Source organism: Equus przewalskii, chromosome 8, assembly GCF_037783145.1.
Source record: "Equus przewalskii isolate Varuska chromosome 8, EquPr2, whole genome shotgun sequence".
Lineage (NCBI taxonomy): Eukaryota > Metazoa > Chordata > Mammalia > Perissodactyla > Equidae > Equus > Equus przewalskii.
Window position 1 is genome coordinate 55163501 of NC_091838.1, and position 22773 is coordinate 55186273.

Sequence of the window (22773 nt, forward strand, 5' to 3'; positions counted from 1 at the left end):
CAGCAATAGGAAACATATCACCTATCTCACAAGACTATCTTGAGAACCAGAAGTTTGTCTTCTTGTCTCCATATTCTAGGTAAGTATTTTTTGAATGAATATTTTATGTAGGAAATCATTCTTTTAAAAATATTTCGAACAAAAGCTAACCTATCTCTGGAGTTGGGAATATTTTATTCTAATTTACAGTTAGAATAATTGGCTGAGGATTTTGTAAAGCAAAAAAACCTTCTGATTAAATTCTTAAAAAAATACCCACTAGAAGGTGATTAGGGTCAGCAGCTTCCCCACTTAACCAAGTACACAGTAGCCTGTGCCCTTTTAGTTCTCACCTCAGAAAACTTTACTTTCTCAGTAATATTTCCCCATGGTTTTCCAATGGTTTTTTAAAAAAATGTCCAAACTGACTTGAATGGCATTTTTCAAAGTTTCTCAACACCTGACTCCAGCATACCCTTCCAATATTGGATCCTATTACTATCCTCAAAACCTAACATTTAGCAAAACTCGATCACTTACAAAACTGCCTCCCTAACTTTCCACTCTTCAGTCTGCCATGCTTTTTCTGCTTGCTGCATATCCTGCCCATTAACACTTTACGACATACTCAAATGGTACCTTCTCCTCCAAGCAGCTTTTTCCAATGTTAATAAAAAGAAATAATGTATTATAATAATTTATTTATACCTCTCTTATAGAACTTATCTCCTCATTTCCTTTATACGCTCTTCGAACTTGAGGACTATGACTTTGGGTAGGACACTTATCCACTATTTTATTCTCCTGTAAATACAATGATAATACTACTACTTATTTCACCATTGTTATGATGAGTCAACAATGTATTTTAAGCATTTACACAGTGCTTGGTTCTTAGAAAGACCTTAATAAATGCAAATATCCATTATTACCATTCTAGGCATCTTCTATACATTCTGCCTTGAATAATACTGGCATTCCAAATTAAACAAATGAGATGAGCAACATTCATGGGGAAAGAGAGCAACTCTGGAGTGATCTTCACGTACCTCTCACAGCACTTATATACTAGTCTTTATTTTAAAATCAAGTATTCCATACAGCTAAGTAAAAAAGATTATGCCACCACAAGATGTTTGATACTTCCTAGGTTGGTCAGCAGCCAACATAGGAAAGTAAGCTTATAATTCTATTCAAAGGTTACAAGCTAAGGGTGGATAAAGGAACTGCATAAAAACATTGCTTTTAAGATAACACCTAAAAAGGGTTTGGGTTCACTTTTCTCATGGTAGTACTGGAATCTCGATAATTATTTATGCCTTTTACTACCTTTTCTTGCCTCCCTGCACTAGCTAGGATTTCTAGCACGATGCTAACTAGGAGTAATGAGGGCAAACACACTTGCCTGTTACCGATCTTAGGCGGAAGCATTTGATCTTTTACCACGAAGTACAATGTTAACTTCAGGTTTTTCAAGGAGGCAGTCACCTTCAATTCCTAGTTTTCTGAGCCTTTTTATCATAAATTGATGCTAAATTTTGTCGAATTCTATTTCTGCCTTTGACCATACGATGGTCAAATATTTTTCTTCGTTAGCCTGCTGATATGCTGAATTACATTGATTGATATTTGAATGCTGAATCAGCCTTGAATTCCCAGCATAAACTCTCCTTGGTCGTGATGTATTATCCTTTTTACTTACTGCTGCATTTGATTTACTAATATGTTACTGAGGATTTCTGTGTCTATATTCATGAGGGATACTGGTTTCTTCTTTTTCTTCTCATGTCTTTGCTATCAGGGTAACACTGGACTCATAAAATAAGTTGGGAAGTGTTCCTTTCTCTTATATTTTCTGAAACAGTTTGTATAGAATTGGTTATTATTTCTTCATTTGGTAGAACACACCAGTGAAGCAATCTAGGTATGGAGATTTCTTTGTCAGAAGGTTTTTGACAATAAATTCAATCTCTTTAACAGATACAGAACTATTAAGGTTATCTATCTCTTCTTGAGTGAACCATGGTAATGCTTGTCTTTAGAAATGTGTTTCACTTAAATTGTAATATATATGAAAATAGAGTTCATAATATTCCATTACCACACCTTAGTGTCTTTTAGACACATACTGATATGCCCATTTTTATTCCTGATATTAGTAATTTGTGTGTTTTTTTTTTTCCTTGGGTATTCTGGCTAGAGATTTATCAATCTTGATCTTTTCAAAACAAGAGCTTTTGGTTTCATTGGTTTTATTATTTTTGGTTCTCAATTTCACTGATTTTTGCTCTCATCTTTATAAGTTTCCTTCCTCCTGCTTGCTTTAGATTTGGTTTGCTCTTTTTTTCCTAGGTTGAGGTGGAAGCTTAGACTACTAAATTGAGACAATTTTTCCCCTAACATAACATATAATGCTATAAATTTCCCTCCAAGCATTGGTTTAGCTGCATCCTACATGTGCTGTGTTTCATTCTCATTCAACATAAAATATTTCCTAACTCCCCTTGTGAGATGCATTATGACACACGGATTATTCAGAAATGTGCTGTTTAATTTCAAAATATTTGTGTATTTTCCAGATTTTTCTATTAATTTCTGATTTAATTCTGCTATAGTCAGAAAACATTCTGTTTATGATGCTTATTCTTTTAATTTGTTGAAGTTTATTTTATGGCCCAGAAAATGGTCCATTTTGGTGAATGTTCCATGTCCCTTCTGGGATTCCAATTAGATATGTTAGACCATTTGACATTGCCCCACAGCTCTTAGATGCTCTGTATTCTTGCTTTTGTTTTTAATCTCTCCCCACCCTACTCTAGTTTCAATTCTGCTAATTTTTACTAACCTATCTTCAAGGTTACTGGTTTCTTTTCTGCAGATATATTGAGTATACTGATGAGTTTGTTGAAGGCCTTCTTCTCTTGTTGCTGTTTTTTTTATTTCTAGCATTTTCACTTGACTCTTTTACAGTTTCTCTTTGGTAAAATTATTCATTTATTTATATATGTTATCTATCTTTTCAAATAAAGTCGTTAACGTATTAACCACAGTTATTTTAAATTCCTCGCCTGATAGTTCCAAAGTATGAAACTATCTGAATCTAGTTACATTGTTTGCCTTGCTTCTTACAGTAGAATGTTTTTATTTTCTTCTTTTTGTGTGTCTTGTAATTGTTGATTGAATGCTGCATGTGTAAAACAGTAGAGACTAAGGTAAGTGCTATATATGCCTGGGAATGGACATACTTCTTCTGCTAGGCCATTAGTGTGGGTGGTTATGACGGAGGGAGGCTGAGAAAGAGCTGATCTAAGCTTGAGTTTTGTGTTGTTGCTATGGTTATCTTCAGTGCATCACTAGCTTCAAATTCCTCTGGTGTTACTTCATGCTCTGGTGGAGACTGAGTTGCTGGAGGATTTCCTCAACTGTACTGATGCGCCTCCAGCTTTAGGGCTTCACTATGCATCTCCATCTCAGAGAGTCTCTCTATGCTCTTAGCAGTAGACTGCTGTTGCCTGTTACCTGGGGCTTCTCAGCCTGATAGTGGGGGTTGAGGGGATATAGGCAGAGGGTTCTCTACTATCTTGGTTCAACCTCAGTCGTGGGCTTTGCATCCTTGGGTTTCGGGGTTTGGGCCTTTTCAGTGACACACCCCTCCTCCAGTAGCAGGAAATTTCTAATAGTCTGGGCCTAGGATGGTTTCTTGGCCCTCCCCCAAGAAGAGAGATGGTGTTTTAAAAATTTTTATTTCCCCTCAGCTGCAACAGGTCTTCCTCTGAGCCCTTGGGATGCTAGCATTTGATGCTCTTCTCTCAGCAGCTTAAGGCTTCTGTTACTTAAGAAAAATAATCCAGGCAGGACCTCACATTTTTTCCACAGCAGAAGACACATTTCTCCTCCAACCCCATATCATCAAAGTAGCTTTTCTCTCATCTCCTCCTCTACTCCCAGTCTTTCTTGTTAGGCCTTGGTCAAGGTCCATAAAGAGGATCTGTGAATCCCAAAGGTTCTATCCTTTGCTAGCCCACACTGGGCATTTAGCAATTTGTTAGGTGAATCCTCCTTACCCACTTATATGGCAGTTCTTTCTTCTTTCTATGCTCAGATGAACCAGTTCTCCTATCCTATCTCTCCTAGGCGGCATCTGTTTTTCCTTACACTTCAAGCTACTTGGTTGTCCTGTGTCCTCAGCTCTCTGAAGAAATTTTTCACTAACAAGTCTACAGATTACCCAGCTTTTCCTTGTTATACTGAGAACAAAACTCTTTCTAGCTTTCTACATCTAGGCAGAATCTGGAACTCCCTTGCTCACTATTTACAAACTTGCCTAAAAAGCCTAGGACTTCAACTTATAATCAGCAGACTGGTGATAGCTCAATATCCACAAGAGGTTCCATATACACAAGTAGGCAAATTGTATACAGTGGGACCCCACTCCCCTGTCTTCTGCTAAGAGAATCAAGGGTGGGTATCTAACCCAAAGGCAACCCATCTTTTATCTGAGATTGAAGTGTTTTTCTTGAACAAGTGCTTCCCATACTGGATGTGGTTGGCCAATAGAATAAAATGCCAATACAATAAAATCACCTTCTTTGGGAAGTCTAAATGCCAAAATAAACAATGAACACACATACAGCCAGCAGGGAAGAGGGGCAAAAGATATACCCAGAGAGAATGTAGTAAACAGAAACCATGACACGAGGGAGACAGTGAGTAGGTAATCTATAGGTAGAGGTATGAGTAGCAGAAGTAAATAAAGAAGATGGTGATGTGATCATAATGGCACAGCAGTGATGTAAAGAACAAGGGACAAGTGATTCTCAAGAAAGGAGAATACCTGGTCATCAAGACTATGCCTATTTTCCAAACAACGTTCCTCTTCTCCTTTAGGCCTGACTTGCCAATGCATTTGTTTATAGAATGACCTTCTAGTTTTCTATGAGATCTGAAGAGATTGTTTCCACTGTTCTTTAAAGTCTCCATATACGTTCACACTAAACATCCATCAGTTAAAATAACGAAAGGTATTCTCTGTTTACTGCAACCTCTGAGAGTCCAGATAACAAGATTTTGTCCAAAAGAAAAGCAAGTCAGAATAAAGTTTACAAACTAAAGTAACTAGTTTTGCTAAGTGAATTAATTGAATGAAAATGAATTGTGATAATTAAAAAATACAATTAAAATTAAGTACACTTTTGTATGATCCTATAGAAACAAAAAATGCCAAAATAAGAAAAACAAAGAAAATGTTTAAAGAACAAAAAAGAGATCGCATCATAATTTGAAGGAGACAAAACAGGGGAAGTGAGACATATCCATTACTTGGCATGGACAATTAAGAATCAAGAACAGGAAGTTCACAAGGCCCTTGAATAGTTAAGAACAGGAGCCACAAATCCCAGTGAGTTCACAACTTGGTAGCCAGGAGCAAAAAGGTCCAGCAAATAAGAGAGAAGGAAAAGGATGACTGCTTTGAACAGATACTGTTAAAGGTAAGAAGTAGCACCTAACAGCTTATTAGCAATGGAAAGAACAAAAACAAACCATGAATAACCAGAAAACAAATTTTTAAAATGGAAAAGGCTGAGGTTACTTAGTGTTGGGGTAAAGAGTCCCACTTAACTTCAAATGTCTCTAAGGGTATTACTATAGAAATACATAGCATTGTAATTAATGCTCACATTGATGACATTCAACCATCATAAAATGTCACTTTCTTGTCAGAATGTTCTATACAAGATGTTGGGCAAATAATAAATTTTACTAAGATTCCATGGAAAAAGAAAAGGATTTAAATAGAGTTTTAGCACTTAAACGAGAAGAATTAATTTATACTAGACTATTTATTTGGAAAACATTCTTTTTTAATGCCAAATTTACTGCCTTAAAAAAAAAAACTCTTAAATCCATAAACCTCTTGGCCAATAAAACATAATTCCACATTCCTTCTAGTCTCATGTTTATTACAGAAAAGGTTATACTTACCTTTGAAGTACCAGTGAAGACTACAATTAGAGCAAACATTCTCTAGAGAAAAATTTGAAACATGAATTTCAAGTAGTCAATTGATTGTCTTTCTCTTCTCTTTGTAGAACACTTAGCAATTAAAGACTTTGGAAGATTAAATGTCAAAGTGAAGACATTTAAACAACCTTTAATCACTGCTATTACCAAATTAAATTAAAAAGTAGTATTAATAAAAAGATTTCATCTATTCAGAAACAAAGTATTTGTTAGGAGGACAGATTGAAAAGTTAATGACACGAAACTTTAATTCCAAATTCATATTCCGTACATAGAATAAATTGTATAGTTTACTCTGTTCTTACTATGCATGAAGTATTGAGTTGATCTGTATCTACAACTGTATAAGGAAAAACACTCCCTGTGTTTCTCCTTTGCTCTCACAATACTACCACACCAGATGTATGGCTTTCCATAAATCAAGCAATTCTCTGACACCAGCTGGTGTCCTATAATTCAGTTCAGTTCTGACACAATCTACTTAGAGACAGCTTCAGATTCCACAGGTTAAAGACTCAGTCCCACAAGACTCCCTCACCCCAACACCTACTTCAGATGCCAATCGCAAGTCCTAGGTTGTCACCTGTACTTCTGACTGATGGACTATAAGTCGGGGTTCCAACAACCCCCTCCCTGGGTCCAGTAATTTGCTAAAATGGTTCACAGAACTCAGGGAAACACTTAACATTTACCAGTTTATTATAAAAGGATAAAGATGAACATCCAGATGGAAGAGATGCAGAGAGTGAACTATAATAGAAGATGGTGTATGGGGCTTCCATTTCCTCACCAGGCATGCCACCTTCCTAGTAACTCCAGGTGTCTGGCAATCCAGAAGCTCTACAAACCCCATACTTTTGGGATTTTTATGAAGGTTTCATCACATAGGCATGATCGGTCATTAACTCGGTCTCCAGTCCCTCTCTCCTTCCTGAGGGATGGGAGGTGGGGCTGAAAGTCCCAAACTTCTAATTACGGCTTGGTCTTTCTGTTGACCAACCCTTCTCTTGAAGCTATCTAGGAGCCCACCAAGAGTCATTTCATTAGAACAAAAGACACTCCTATCACCGAAAATCAAATTACAAGGGATTTAGGATCTCTGTGTCAGGAACTGGGATCAAAGACCAAATATTAGAACAAAAGATGCTTCTAGTGCTGTCACAGGAAATAACAAGGGTTTAGGAGCTCTGTGCCAAGAACCAGGGGTAGAGACCAATATATACATATTTTCTATTATTTCACAACTACCTTATTTAATCTTCATTATGTGAGAATTAGGAACATGATTTCATTTTATAGAAGAGGAAACTCAAATGCAGGAGGTTTAAGAGATTTAAGTTAAACAGCTAATAAGTAGTAACTGGAAGTTAAGTTCAAATGTGCTTCCAAACCCATGTTCTTAATCACCACCACTACATGCTCTCTCAAAGCCCACTTTATAGTATTTGTTAAGAAACCACTGGCGCGTGCCCCTGACTAGGCACTATTTCAGATATAGTAACCCACATGCTGTAAAATATGTGTATATTCTGCTTGGTCAGTTAAATGATGTTGATAAGTTGTCCAAACGTGTCATGTCTAAAACTGATGTTTGAAAACAATGGATAAGATGTCTTATAAAATCCTGAGCTGCATTTCTGTTTGAATACACATTAATAAAGATAACTACATAATTAAAGACATCTTAACATTGACTAGAGATTGGAGCAGAGGAAGATGCCAGATCTTAGCCAAGTGGTATAAAATGCAATCGGGGGAAATGCACTTACATTTTTATTTTACTAAAAGCTGTAAGAAAGAAAATAATTATTATTTAGAAATACAAGAAAAACTTGCCAACTTTTCATTTTTGAAAATTATCAAATTGGACCTTTAGCTGTGTGTCTCACAATTAATATCAAATTTCAATGACTATTCTAATGGAAGACATATAAAAATGTATCAGACAATAGAAATATATAAATATATTAGAAAATAGAAAGTGCCATAAAAAAAAAGAGAGAAAGCAGGTGAGTAGATAATGTGGTTGTATTTGACTGAGGTTAGCAAGGGATGGAAGATAACATGTGAACAGAGGTCTGAATAAAGTACAGGAACAAATGAGAAGAAGCAGAACACTTTAGGGAGAGAGAGAGTAACAAACGCAAAGGTCCTGAAGAGGAAACACATTTACTATGAGGAGCAGCATGAATACCAGCCAGTGTGGCTAAAGAAAAGTGAACTAGGGAAAAAATGATAGAAAATGAGAAACAATCAGTACTGGAGGGCAGTGTTTTTTAAACTGTGAGTCTCAACATTGGTAGAAAAATCAATTTAGGAGAACAAGAAGAGAATCTTCTATTTTCTTTCATTACAGATAGTATAGAATAAAGTACCAGAGTGTTTTATACACTAAGGATAGTAATGTTTTGTGAAGTTTTTGTTTCAGCTATGTTTGTGTGTGTGTGTCTTCAGTCTCAATTTAAAATACATTACATACCGTGAGTCAAAGGAAGTTCGAAGAGGGCTGACAGACCATGGTAAGGATCCTAGATATTATTCTAAATGTGACAGATAGGAAGCCACTATAGGGAGGAAAGGAATAGGGTAATGACAAAATCTATTAAACCCTTTAAAAGGATTACTTTGACCTTCACACAAAGTACTTATTAATTCAAAGGGGAAAATGACAACTTCAGAGCAAATAAACCTGGGAGACACCACATAATTAAATTGAACATCACAACAGTAGGAAAAACTGCCACCAACTTCTTCCTAACGTGGTAACACTGGAAAGGAAATATCATTTATGCAGTATTCCTAGCAAAAATGCAACAACTGAATCTGATCTTGAGGAAACACTGGAGACAGTCTATAAAGGGTACAAAATAAAGCCAATGTCATCAAGACTGGGTAACTGATGTTCCAAATTAAAGGAGACTAAAGCGATATCACAACTGAATGCAATATGTGGCATGGGATGGGATTCCAAATCAGAGGGAAATCAATTGCTATAAAGTATATTATTTAAGCAATTGGTAAAGTATGAATATGGACTCTATATTAGATAAAGGACTGTATCAATGTTGAATTTCCTGAATTGTATTATGGTTATACAAGAAAACGTCTTCAATTTTAGTGTATATGTGAGACATTGGGGATAAAGGGACATACCATGTGCAACTCAATCCTAAAGGCTTCAGCAAAAAGACAAGGTAGAGAAACAAAAAAATAAAAGCGGCAAAATGTAAACAACTGCTAAAATCTAAGTGAAGGATATTGTTACAGGCTGAGAGGTATACCTGCCCCCCACCAAATTCATATGTTGAAGTCCTAACCCCCAGTACCTTGGAATGCAACTGTATTTGGAGACAGAACTTTTAAAAAGGGTATTTAAGTTAAAATGAGGTCATTGGGAAGGGTCCTAATTCAGGATGACTAGCATCCTTATTAAGAAGAGGAGATTAATGCACAGACACACACACACGGAAGACCATTTGAAGACAAAGAGGACATCCATCTACATGCCAAGGAGAGAGACTTCAGAAAAAACTAACCATGCTAACGCCTTGATTTGAGACTTCTAGCCTCCAAAACAGTGAGAAAACAAACTTCTGTTGTTTAGCAACCCAGTCTGCAGTACTTTGTTATGGCAGCCCTAGCAGGGAATTATTATATAGTTTAATTTCAAATATGGTAAAATTTGATAGATACAATCTAAATAAACAAAATAATTAAGCACCCCAAGGAACTTAAGAATGTAAAGGGGTCCTGAGACCAAAAAGCTTGAGAATCACTGGTTTAGATACTTTCTAAACGTATTTCCTTCCTCTATAACTTCTGATCCTACCTTTAATATCTTCTTGAAAGAATTAGTATAATAAGTACATGCCTTTTCTAATAGCTTTCATAATAACATTAACTAAAAAAATTGTTTCCTGTTTCTAACTCCTTCGCTTCCGTCTAGATGGGTTTATTTATAAGTTGCAAATACAATAGTCCCCCGTTATTTGCAGTTTCGCTTTCTGTCGTTTTAGTTACTTGAGGTGAGAAAATGTAAAAGGAAAATTCAAGAAATAAACAATTCATAAGTTTTAAATTGCATGCCTTTCTGAGTAGCATGATGAAATCTATCACCCTCCAAGTGGGGCCGCAAATCACCCCTCGGTCCAGCATATCCACACCGTGTACACCAGTGCCCTGGCAGCCACTTCATTTATCAGATCGACTGTTGTGATATCACAGTGTTTGTGTCCAAGTAACCCTTATCTTACTTAGCGCAAGAGTACTGATGCTGGCAATTCGGATACACCAAAGAGAAGCTGTAAAGTGCTTACTTTAAGTGAAAAGATGAAAGTTCTGGACTTAATAAGGAAAGAAAAAAAAAATATGGTGAGGTTTCTAAGATCTACAGTAAGAACAAACCTTCTATCAGTGAAATTATGAAAAAGAAAAAAAATTTGTGCTAGTTGTGCTGTTGCACCTCAAACTGCAAAAGTTACAACCACAGTGCTGGTAAGTGGTTAGTATAGGAAAAAATAGTATACGTAGGATTCCGTGCTCTCTGTGGTTTCAGGCATCCACTGGAGGCCCTCCATGGATCAGGAGGGACTACTGTATTCTTTTCAGCTGTCTCAATCTCATGTTTTAAGCAGTATATGATGAATATCATCTGATCTGAGAAGCTCGCTGTAATTTAACTTTTAAAAATATCCTATCACCTTTTGATTGCTCAAGTCTATATTTAATTTGATCACTATAAATCAGTGTTGTCTAACAGAAATAAAATGAGAGCCACATAAGTAATTTTAAATTTTCTAGTAGCCACATTAAAACGTTTTAGAAACACAATAAATTAACTTTAATAATATATTTTACTTAACCAAACATATCCAAACTATTATCATCTCAACATAAAAATTCATATAAAAATTATTAATAATATACTGCATACCGAGTCTTCAAAATCTGGTTGTGTTTTACACTTGAAGTACAGCTCAATTCAGAGAAGCTACATTTCAGGTGCTCAACAGCTACTATGTGGTCAGTGGCTAATATTCTGTATAGCACAGCTCTAGACAGAAGCAAAAATAATTCATCTTCAATTGTATTTGACTTCCGATTTGAGCTTTACACCCTAGTGACCACATCTTATTACTTTTCTTCTTCAGTTCTGATATTTAGTATTTCTCTTTTATTGTACTACCACATATATTCATTTACCATTTTACTTTCCATATGCCAGATTCTAATTTACATTTCTTTCAGGGAATTTTATATTTTGAAAAATTTGTCATTTGCAATATATAGTTTTGCCCTTTTTACTACAGTATTTTTTCCTAAAACTATAAGGACATACACTGACCTTTCCATGTACAGATAATTTCAAATTGTCCAAAGTCATGACAAATGAAATCAAGAAGAGAGACTTTAAGTAAATATTGCAGAAAGAAGTGCAAATCGTCAATAAAGTACTATCTGATTCCTAAAATGGACGTAGCACTGAACGTCTGAAGTATTACAGCCTCCTTTAGTCCTTTCCTCCAAAGACCACTGGTGTCCTCCTGTTTATACCAAGAATCTACATTTGACCAGGTAAACCCTGACTTTCATACCATACACTGATAAACAAAATCTGCCTTTAGAAAGAAGATGGACTTATTATTTGTTGGAGCTCTTCCATTTATATCCATTACCACTTATACCCAAATTGCAATGTTTATGCATTTTTACTTCACTGAATCTTTGCCTTTACTTATAAAAAATTAATAGAAAAAATTATAATTTAAATATTATAATTGTAAATATGCTTATGATACACTTATAATTGTAAATATGCTTATAATTGTAGAAAGAAATTCTGGTCCCAAATTTAACCCAACTGAGACAAAGATAAGAATCTTTAGAAGGTTGTAGTTCAAGATGGCAACATAGGAAGACCCTGAACTCACCTCCTCCATTGACACACTGAATCTACACTACATATACAACAATTTCCTCTGAAAAAAACCCAAAAACTAGCTGAGCGACTCCTACGTATCAGATGAATGAGAAAAAACTCACATCAAAGCAAGCAGGAGAGGCAGAGAAACAATCTCACCATAAATCCTACCCCTGGTGCAGCAACCCACAATTGGGAGGGAACTCAAAACTCAGAGCTACACCAAGGAGCGATGGGTTTGAACCCCACATCAGGCACTCCAACTTTTAAAACCCGCACCTGAGAGATGACGCCTCAAAACATCTAGTTTTGAAAGCCAAGGGGCCTTGCATCCACAAGACCCACAAGGCTGTAGTGAACCAAGAAACGGTTCTTACAGGGCTCTCATGCATGGACTCACTCACCCCAGAGCCTAGCACAGAGGCCGCTGACTGGAGAGCTGACTGCAAAGTGTCTAGACTTCCTATGAAAGAGGCTTTTATTTGCTCATCTTAAAGCACTGACCTGAGAAGCAGGCATCTAACTTAACATACATCTATGGGACTACTGAAATATTCTCCCAGGAAAGAGACTGGAGGGCGCCAACTTTGCACTTTCCCTCTGCCTCACTCCAGGACACCACTATCTCCCAGAAAAGAGCTTGTACCCTTGTCTGGTGCCCTAATTTTTCTGGCTGCCACCCAGGGGACACCTCTAGATCACCTGGCTCTGGTGGCCAGAGAGGCTTATGCTCGAGGGCCCCACAAGACTATAACCAACGAAGAAAGAAATCTTAACCATCTTCAACCGCCAGGGCAAAGCAGAGAGGCAACAGACTGAGGCAACCACTCTCCTGTGAAAGACTATTAATTAGCTTATCTTCCTAGCTATGACCTGAGACACAGGCTTCTAATTAAACACACAACTAAGAGCCAGCTGTAACCCTCTCCAGAGACCTCAGAGGGTGGGTGCTATCTTCACACTTTCCGTCTATTGTGCTCTAGAGTGCCAGTATCTCCAGAGGCGAGTTTGTACAAGCATCTGGCACCCTGGATTTTGTGGCTGCCACCCAGGGGATGCCCCCTGATCACCTGGCTTTCATGGCCAGCAGCAGGGCTTGTGTTCCTGGGTCCCATGGGATGGTAACAACTGGAGAGAGAGTTGTTGGCCAGCTACTATCATCAGGGCACGGCACAAACAGAAGACAAATTCACCCCCAGTCTTTCTGTGAAAAAGGCCTATTTGCTTATCCTGGAGCTTTGGTCAGAGCAGCAGGTTTCTGGGTCGGCACACATTTAGGGACTTACTGAGGTACTCTCCAGGGATGGAGACCAGTGGGCACTATCTTTGTCATCTGCCTAGCTCCAAGTTACCAGTATCTCCTGGAAAGGAGCTTGTACTTTTTCAGTGCCCCAATGTTTCTGGCTGCTGCCCAGGAGACACCTCTAGATCACTTGGTTCTTGTGGTCCCACAGGACCATATATTTTTCATGCTTTGAAAGCTGCTGCTGGAGAGCCTGGCTTCCAATCACCCTGAATCTAGGTGCTGACTGATATCTTCCCCTTTGGGACAGTAACAAGTCTTGGTACACTGTCAACTACTCGGAGCCACTAAAAATAAAATAGCCTGCTTGTACAACCACAAAGGTTTGACAGGCAACCAAGAGTTAGAGCAGGGTTGAATGATAAGGCTCATCTCCTACACAAGGTGACTCTTTTAAGATTGGGAAAGACAGCTGTTTTACCTAATGCATAGAAACCGACACAGAGCATCAAGGAAAATGAAGAAACAGAGGAAAATATGTTCCAAAGGAAAGAATAAGATAAAACCTCAGAAAGAGACCTTAATGAAATGGAGATAAATGATTTACCTGATAAAGAGTTCAAAATAACGGTCATAGCTGATGCTCATCAAGCACAGGAGAAGAGCGGATAAACAAAGTGAGAACTTCAACAAAGAAATAGAAAATATAAGAAAGTACTAAAGAAAAGTCGCAGAACTGAAGAATACAATAACTGAACTAAAAAATACACTAGTGGGGTTCAACAGCACATGAGATGACACAGAAGAAAAGATCAGTGAACTCGAACACAAGGCAGTGGAACTCACCCAATCAGAGCAGCAAAAAGAAAAACAATGAAAACAAGTCAAGAGAGCTTAAGGGACTTAACAAACAACATCAAGCAGAACAACATTCTCATTATAGGGTTCCCAGAAGAGAGACAGAAAGGAGCAAAAAACTGCCCTAACCTGGGGAATAAAAGACATCCATATCCAGGAAGCCCAGAGAGTTCCAAAAAAGATGAACCCAAAGAGACCCACACCAAGACACACTATATTTAAAGGGTTAAAAGTTAAAGACAAGGAGAGAATCTTAAAAGCAGCAAGAGAAAAACAACTTGTTATGTACAAGGGAATCCCCACAAAACTATCAGCAGAGTTTTTAGCAGAAACTTTGCAGCCCAGAAGGGAGTGGCATGATATATTCAAAGCAATGAAAGAAAAAAATTTCCAACTGAGAATACTCTACCCTGAAAAGCTGTCATTTGGAATAGAAGAAGAAATAAAGAATTTCCCAGACAAGCAAAAGCTGAAGGAGTTCATCAACACCAGACTGGTCTCACAGGAAATGTTATAGGTAGTTCTTTAAGCTGAAATGAAAGGGCACTAATTAGCAACAGAAAAACATATGAAAATGTACGTAAATCTCACTGGTAAAGGTAAACATGTAGTAACTTTCAGAATAACCTAATGCTGCAAAGGTGGTGGATCAATCACTTATAAAATTAGTATGAAGGTTAAAAGACAAAAGTAGTAAAAATAACTATAACAATAACTTAAGGGATACACAAGATAAAAAGATGTAAATTGTAACAACAAAAACAGAAAATATGAGCCAGCCCTCATGGCCTAGCAGTTAAAGTTTGGCACTTTCAGCTTTGGCAGCCCAGGTTCAGTTCCCAGTCACAGAACCACACCACTTGTCTGTCAATAGCCATGCTGTGGCAGTGGCTCAGATAGAACTAGAAGGACTTACAACTAGAATATACAACTATGTACTGGAGCTTTGGGGAGGGGAAAAAAAAGAGAAAGATTGGAAACAGATGTTAGCTCAGGGCGAATCTTTCACAACAACAACAACAACCAACATAAAATGGGGGCAGGGGATAAAAATGTAGAGCTTTAGAATGCATTCAAACTTAGGTTGTCATCAACTTAAAGCAGACTGTTATAAATATAAGTTATTATATGCACACCTCATAGTGACCACAAAGCAAAAACCTATAGTAGATACACAAAAGATAAAGAGAAAAGAGTCTAAGCATACCACTATAGAAAATCATCACAGCACAAAGAAGGAGAAAAAGAGAAGAAAGGAACAGAAGAACTACAAAAACAGCCAGAAAACAATTAACAAAATAGCAATAAGTACATACCTATAAATAAGCTCTTTAAATGTAAACGGATTAAATTCTCCAATCAAAAGACACAAGAGTAGCTGAATGGATTTAAAAAAAAAAGACCCATCTATTGGCTGCCTGCAAGAGACTCACTTCAAATGTAAGGACACACACAGACTGAAAGTGAAATAATGGAAAAAAATATTCCACACAAATGGAAACCAAACGAAAGCTGGGGTAGCTATACTTACATCGGACAAAATAGACTTTGAGTCAAAGATTGTAATAAGAGACAAGGTCATTATTTAATAATAAAGATGTCAATCAACAAGAAGACATAACATTTGTAAATACTTTACACCCAACATAGGAGCACCTAAATATATAAAGCAAATACTAACAGACCTAAAGGGAGAAATAGACAGAAATACAGTAACAGTAGGGGACTTTAAAACCCCACTCTCATGAAGAGATCGTCCAGACAGAAAATCAATAAGGAAACACTGACCTTAAACAATATGTTAGACCAGATGGACTTAACAGGCATATACAGAACATTCTATCCAAAAGCAACAGAATATACATTCTTTTTAAGTACACATGAAACATTCTCTGGGACAGATCATATGTTAGGCCAGAAAACAAGTCTAAATAAATTTAGGAAGACTGAAATCATATCAAGTAACTTTTCTGAGCACAATGATATGAAACTGGCTATCAATTACAAGAAGAAAACTGGAAAATTCACAAATATGTGGAGCTTAAACAACATGCTACTGAACAACCAACGTGTCTAAGAAGAAATAAAAAGAGAAATAAAAAAACACTTTGAGACAAACGAAAATGAAACTACAACATATTGAAACTTATGGGATGTAGCAAAAGCAGTTCCAAAAGGGAAGTTCATTGCAAAAACACCTATATCAAGAAACAAGCAAAATCTCAAACAACCTAACTTTATACCTCAAGGAACTAGAAAAAGAACAAACAAAGCCCAGAGTTAGTAGAAGGAAGGAAATAACAAAGATTAGAGCTGAAATAAATGAAACAGAGACCAAAAAGACAATAGAAAAGATCACTGAAACTGAAAGCCGGTTTTTTACAAAGATAAACAAAATTGACAACCCTTTAGCTAGACTTACAATATAAAAGAGAGAAGGCTCAAATAAATAAAAGCAGAAATAAAAGAGAAGACATTACAAATGATACCACAGAAACACAAAGGATCATAAAAAGGATACTATGAACAATTATATGCCAACAAATTGGACAACTTAGAAGAAATGATTAAATTCCTAGAATAACAACATAACAAGACTGAATCATGAAGAAAAAGAAAATCTGAACAGACAGATTACTAATGAGGAATTGAAATAGTAATCAAATACCTCCCTATGAACAAAAGTCCAGGACCAAATGGCTTCACTGGTGAATTCTACCAAACATTTGAAGAAGAATTAATATCACTCCGTCTCAAACTCTTCCAAAAAAAAGAAGAGGAGGGAACACTTCCAAACTCATTTTATAAGGCCAGTAATACCCTGGTACTAGAACCAGATAATGTTGCCACAAGAAAATAATATTACAGGCCAATATCCCTGATGAACACAGATGCAAAAATCCTCAACAGAATATTAGCAAACCAAATTCAATACATTAAAAGGATCATACAACATGATCAAGTGGGGTTTACTCCAGGGATGCAAAGATGGTTCAATATCTGCAAATCAATCAATGTGATACACCACATTAACAAAATTAAGGATAAAATCATATGATGATCTCAATAGGTGCAGAAAAAGCATTTAACAAAATTCAACAACTATTTATGATAAAAACTCTCAACCAAGTGGGTAAGGAGGGAACATACCTTAACATAATAAAGGCTATATATGACAAGTCCACACCTAACATCATAGTCAATGATGAAAAACTGAAAGGTTTTCCTCTAAGATCAGGAACAAGACAAGGATGCCCATTCTAGCCACTTTTATTCAACATAGGGTTGGAAGTCCCACCCAGACCAATTAGGCAGAAAAAGAAATAAAAGGCATCCAAATCAGAAAGGAAGAAGTAAAACTGTCATTATTTGCAGATGACATATTATATATAGAAAACAAACCCTAAAGAGTCCACCAAAATGGTTAGTTCTACAGATCTAAAGTTTCTTCAAGGTTGGAAGGATTGTCCCTGTTTATTACATATCATACTTCTCCATTCCTGATGTTTCTATCTACAACACTGAGAAGTTCCATGGCTATGTCACTCCTGTTTCTATAAATCCCTCTGAAGTGAAATGGCATTTGGTTGGTGTATATATAAGAAGAAAAATCCAGACTAAGAAAGGATAGTGAGTGAGAAGAACAGTTAGGCATTTCCTCGTAACCAGTAAGATGTTGGGCTGGGACTTAGATTTGGTAAATCAAGTTCCCATGACACTTCTGACTTTGTTTCAATGTTCTGCTCAGTTCTATCAATGTTTTGCTTTAGGGAGCTAGAGGTCTCAGAGGATAAGAGGTTTCCACTGCCCCTCCAGAGGCAGCCAGATCTGGTTTAACACTGCCTGAGACTATTGTTAAATTCTAAGTTTAGTGAGCAGATGAGGCTTTCATACTGTAATTTGCCAATAAGAAAGGTCTTATTCTGCTCCCCTTCCGTCACTCCTTGGTGTTAATTCTTAAAATGCTCAAACATCGGAAATGGAGAAGAGGTATCATTAACAAGAGGCCTCTCAGTGAACATTAAACTACTGATCAGCACTATGTAGCAGTACTAAGACGAAATGGAATTCTCAGAGAAGCTAAGTTTAAACAGTATTTTATGACATCTAAGATCAAGTGTCTTCTCTATGTAAGTTAGGCAGGAACAGTACAGAAACTTCAGGAGTCACAGCACCTAAGACTATAACTTTAGGAAGAGAGGCCAGAGTCTTCATTACAAGAACAAATAATAATCTACAGTTAGTAAGATTCAAGAGTCTTCCATCAGTCACACTAAAGAGTGATCCTCTACCCAGGGCAGTAAGAGTAGACGTGTAATGGCCCTTATTTGCTCACAATGAGGGGAGTCACCAATGGGATTACACCAGAACTAAAGATGTGGGAACCAAAACTCCTAGAAACTCTAACAACAACTTTGATTACCTGAGCTTTAGATCAGTGCCCAGACTGCATAAAACAACCTGACCAAGAACACTGTTTACTCTTCAATTAGAAGAGTAATTGAGTAGGAAAGGGAGACAAAGGTGTAGGCAAATTTCTTGAGATTCAAGATGGACCTAGAACAATTTTTATTTTTATGACTATCACCAAGAGATCAGTCGAAAAATATTTATTAAGCATCTATAATGAATCAGAACCTTTGGTAGGTGTTAGGTACATAGTGGTGAGGAAAATGTCACTTCCGTGCTTTTTAGAAGTTATTGGTGTTGGGGAGGAGAGCAGTGCAGGTAAGAAATTAATTATAAGAGTAAGTATTTAATTTTGGTACAGCTTCATGGCACTTTTGCCTAGCCACTGGTCTTCTGCCATTGCACCTCATTTGACTACAGTCTACATAGGTATAGAATCTAAAAATGCTCATTTTCATAACTCCTTTAAGCACTGTAATATCCAGCCATTAGTTAAAGAAAGTTAAATATCCAAAACAGACTAAGAAAGGATAGTGAGTGAGAAGAACAGTTAGACATTTCCTCGTAACCAGTAAGATGTTGGGCTGGGACTTAGATTTGGTAAATCAAGTTCCCATGACACTTCTGACTTTGTTTCAATGAACTTTGCCAGAATACACTTTGCCCTCAACCTCTGTAAGACAAAGAAACACACTAGGCCAAACTTGGTAGAAACTTGCAAGAATTTTCTTGAAAAGAGAGCCTTTAAACCCAAAATCAAAGACTGAGAGGGCTAATGATAGACCAAATTGTTCTCTCTTGTCTGTTGCTTTTGCTTGGACTGAGACTTCTAAACACTTCTGGTTTTAGTAATAAGACTAAATTAATTTCTACACAGCTCCAAACTAGCCATTGATTTGCTATGGAGACCCTTTTCAAATCAACACCTCTACGAAACACTCACTTGGTTATATAGTATTAAGTAATGATTAATGATGCCCCTAAGCAAGAATATCTAATAAAGTTATAAATTTAAAAACAATCTATATCTACAAAGCTGAGGACCACACCCTGGAATACAGTGACTATACCAAGGCAGCCTAAGCAAAATATTCTTCAGTATCCTGATGCATACATCTCAAAGCTTTTGAACAGAAAGCAATTTTGAAAGAAAAAATTAACTAATTTACGTATTTATGGGAGACCAGAGAGAGAGGAAAAAAAAATTCCAGACGAATTAAGGAGTCGAATAAAAATATTCCAAAATGGGGGAAAAAAGCAGAAACAATTGATATAGAAGGGTTTTTCAAGTTTATAACAGGTCACACAAATCAAAAAGAAACAGTAAAACAAATGAAAAAATTACAAAAGAAGAAACAGCCATAAGTAATACACGAAATAGTCAACAGTAAAAGAAAAAAAGCACAAAGCACAGGTTAACTCAAGATCCTTCATCTTGTACACCAACTAGTTAGGATGAAACAAAAAAGTGAAGGGGCAGGTAAAGATGCAGAGAAACAGGCAAAAACTGCAAACATTACTAATGAGAATATAACGTGGAAATCAATTTGTCAGAGCCTTAGTCATTAATTTGACTTCTGTAAATTTTTATTAGATAAATACCTCTGAATATAGAAAAGGCCTCGTGTAAAAGAGACATTTAAAAAAATAGCATCATCATGAAGAATACAATTAAAAAAACTTATTAAAGATGCGTTATTATAATCTGTAGGACAATCACTACACACACATACACGAACACCAGCAATAACATTACAGTATAATCCAACCATCAAACCAGAGATTGAAACAACGTGAGAACATAAGAAAACACTTATGTCATAATTTTTAATGAAAAACGATATTGTTATATATTACAGGCACAACTGTATATAAGAACCTGCACAGAAGAAAGCCAACTGAAAGATATCAAATATGCAATAGCACCAAAACAAAACAATGTTTTATTGGGGGGGGGGTGGTATGAAAAATACTACTTTATAGAGTGATGAGATTTATATCACAGCCAGTAACTGCCAATCAAGCCATCTTTGCAAAATATATATCTGGTGAATCAATTATCATCTCATCTAAGTAACTTCTATTTATTCACAAACTTTTAGAAATATTATCAAGAACTTACCACATGAGTAGTTTTCAACGTGTTGCCATCAAATCTGCATAAACTGGAGCTCTCTTCAAAGAAAATATCACATTCTTCTAACTCTTGAGCATTACAAGGAGGTTTTTCTTTATCTGGATTTGGATTCTTAGACCAGAAAATAAAATAAATAAATAAACAATAATAAAAGAATAGATTTCTTCATATTCAAAAAGGTTAAGACTACAACAATAATTAAAAACTAAATTTCAGACCCATGAACAATAAAAACCTAATCAACAAAAAACAGACATGGAAATCACTGAATGATGGAATCAGCAGAGAAAGATATTAAAACAGCACTTATCAACGTGTCTATATACTCAGAGATGTAAAGCAAAACAAGAACATGTTGAGAGAGGTACGGAGGATAAAAAAAAAAGAACCAAACTGCACTGCTAGATATGAAAATACAATATCTGAAATGGAAAACAAAACAGAAAGGAGAGGGGGTAAGCCCAGTGGCACAGCAGTTAAGTTCGCACGTTCTGCTTCGGCAGCCTGGGGCTCGCCAGTTCGGATCCTGGGTGCGGACCTATGCATTGCTCATCAAGCCATGCTGTGACAGGCGTCCCACAGATAAAGTAGAGGAAGATGGGCGTGGATGTTAGCTCAAGGCAAGTCTTCCTTGGCAAAAAGAGGAGGATTGGCAGCAGATGTTAGCTCAGGACTGCTCTCCCTCAAAAAAAAAAAAAAAAAATAGGATAGACAGCTGATTACACATTGCAGAAGAAAAGACCAGTGAGCTTGAAACATAATAATAGAGTCTATTTAAAATGAAACACAGAGAAGACAAAAAATAAAACAGAACTGCAGTGACCTGTGGAACAAACGGTCTATTATATGAGTAATTGGAAGGCAGCAGGAAGAATGGAAGAAAATTTTGAAGAAATAATGGCCAAAGTTTTTCAAATTTAATGAAAACTATAATCCTATAGATCCAAGAAGGTCAAGAATCCCAAGCATCAACAAATACATTAAAAAAAAATCACAGCAAGCCACATAATAATGAAATAGCTGAAAAACAGTAATAAAAAAGCAGTCAGAGGAGGGAAAAAACACATTATAAACAGACGAACGAAGATACAAGTGACAGCCAACTTCTCAGCAGAAACTACTGTGCAAGCCAGAAAACACTGGAGTATATCTGAAGTTCTGAAAGGGAAAAAAAAAAAGAGAACTCTATCAACACTGACTTATATAATTAACAAAAAGAGTTCCCAAAAAGGAAGACAAGATATTTTTGCGGGCAAACAAAAGCTGAGAGAGGGGCCGGCCCGGTGGCGCAGCGGTTAAGTTCGCATGTTCCGCTTCTTGGCGGCCCGGGGTTTGCCGGTTCGGATCCCAGGTGCGGACATGGCACTGCTTGGCACACCATGCTGTAATAGGCATCCCACATATAAATTAGAGGAAGATGGGCACGGATGTTAGCTCAGGGCCAGGCTTCCTTGGCAAAAAGACGAGGACTGGCAGTAGTTAGCTCAGGGCTAGTCTTCCTCAAAAAAAAAAAAAAGCTGAGAGAATTTATCCAGCAGAGCTACACTACAAGAAATGCTAAAGGAAGTTCTTCAGCCAGGAGAAAAATGACACCAGATGGAAATCTGAAGTGACACTAGCAAATGTCGAACAGAGGAAATGACAAGTATGTGGGTCACTGTAAGATTTTTTTTTCTTTTTTGAGGAAGATTAGCCCTGAGCTAACATCTGCTACCAATCCTCCTCTTTTTTCCGAGGAAGACTGGCCCTGAGCTAACATCTGTGCCCATCTTCCTCCACTTTCTATGTGGGACGCCTACCACCACATGGCTTGCCAAGTGGTGCCATGTCCGCACCAGGGATCCGAACCGGTGAAGCCCAGGCCGCCAAAGTGAAACATGAGAACTTAACCTCTGCACCACCAAGCCGGCTCCTTTTTTCTCATATTTTTAATCCCTTTAAAAGACAACTGACTGACTTAAGCTAAAATAATGTATTATTAAGTTTATAACACATAGAAATAAATATATGAAAAGAGTAATATACAGGATGGAGGAATAAAAATATATTGTAAAATTCTTACATTATAAGTGAAGTGATAGAGTATCGTTTGAAGACAAATGGTGATAAGTTAAAGATGTATACTGTAAACTCTAAAACAACCACTAAGCACACACAAATGCAAATACCCACTCAAACAATAACAGAGAGGTATAGCTAATAATA

At 36.8% G+C, this 22773-nt stretch overlaps 1 protein-coding gene across 1 annotated transcript in view; it reads right to left on the reverse strand.

Moving 5' to 3' along the window:
- The window catches only part of NUDCD1 (NudC domain containing 1), a 76782-nt gene that overhangs the window by 11086 nt on the left and 42923 nt on the right, over positions 1 to 22773 (reverse strand). Inside the window, exon 8 of the mRNA XM_070630829.1 lies at positions 20554 to 20679. Within this exon, the coding sequence (XP_070486930.1) occupies positions 20554 to 20679 (126 nt within the window). The remainder of the gene's footprint in view (positions 1 to 20553; positions 20680 to 22773) is intronic.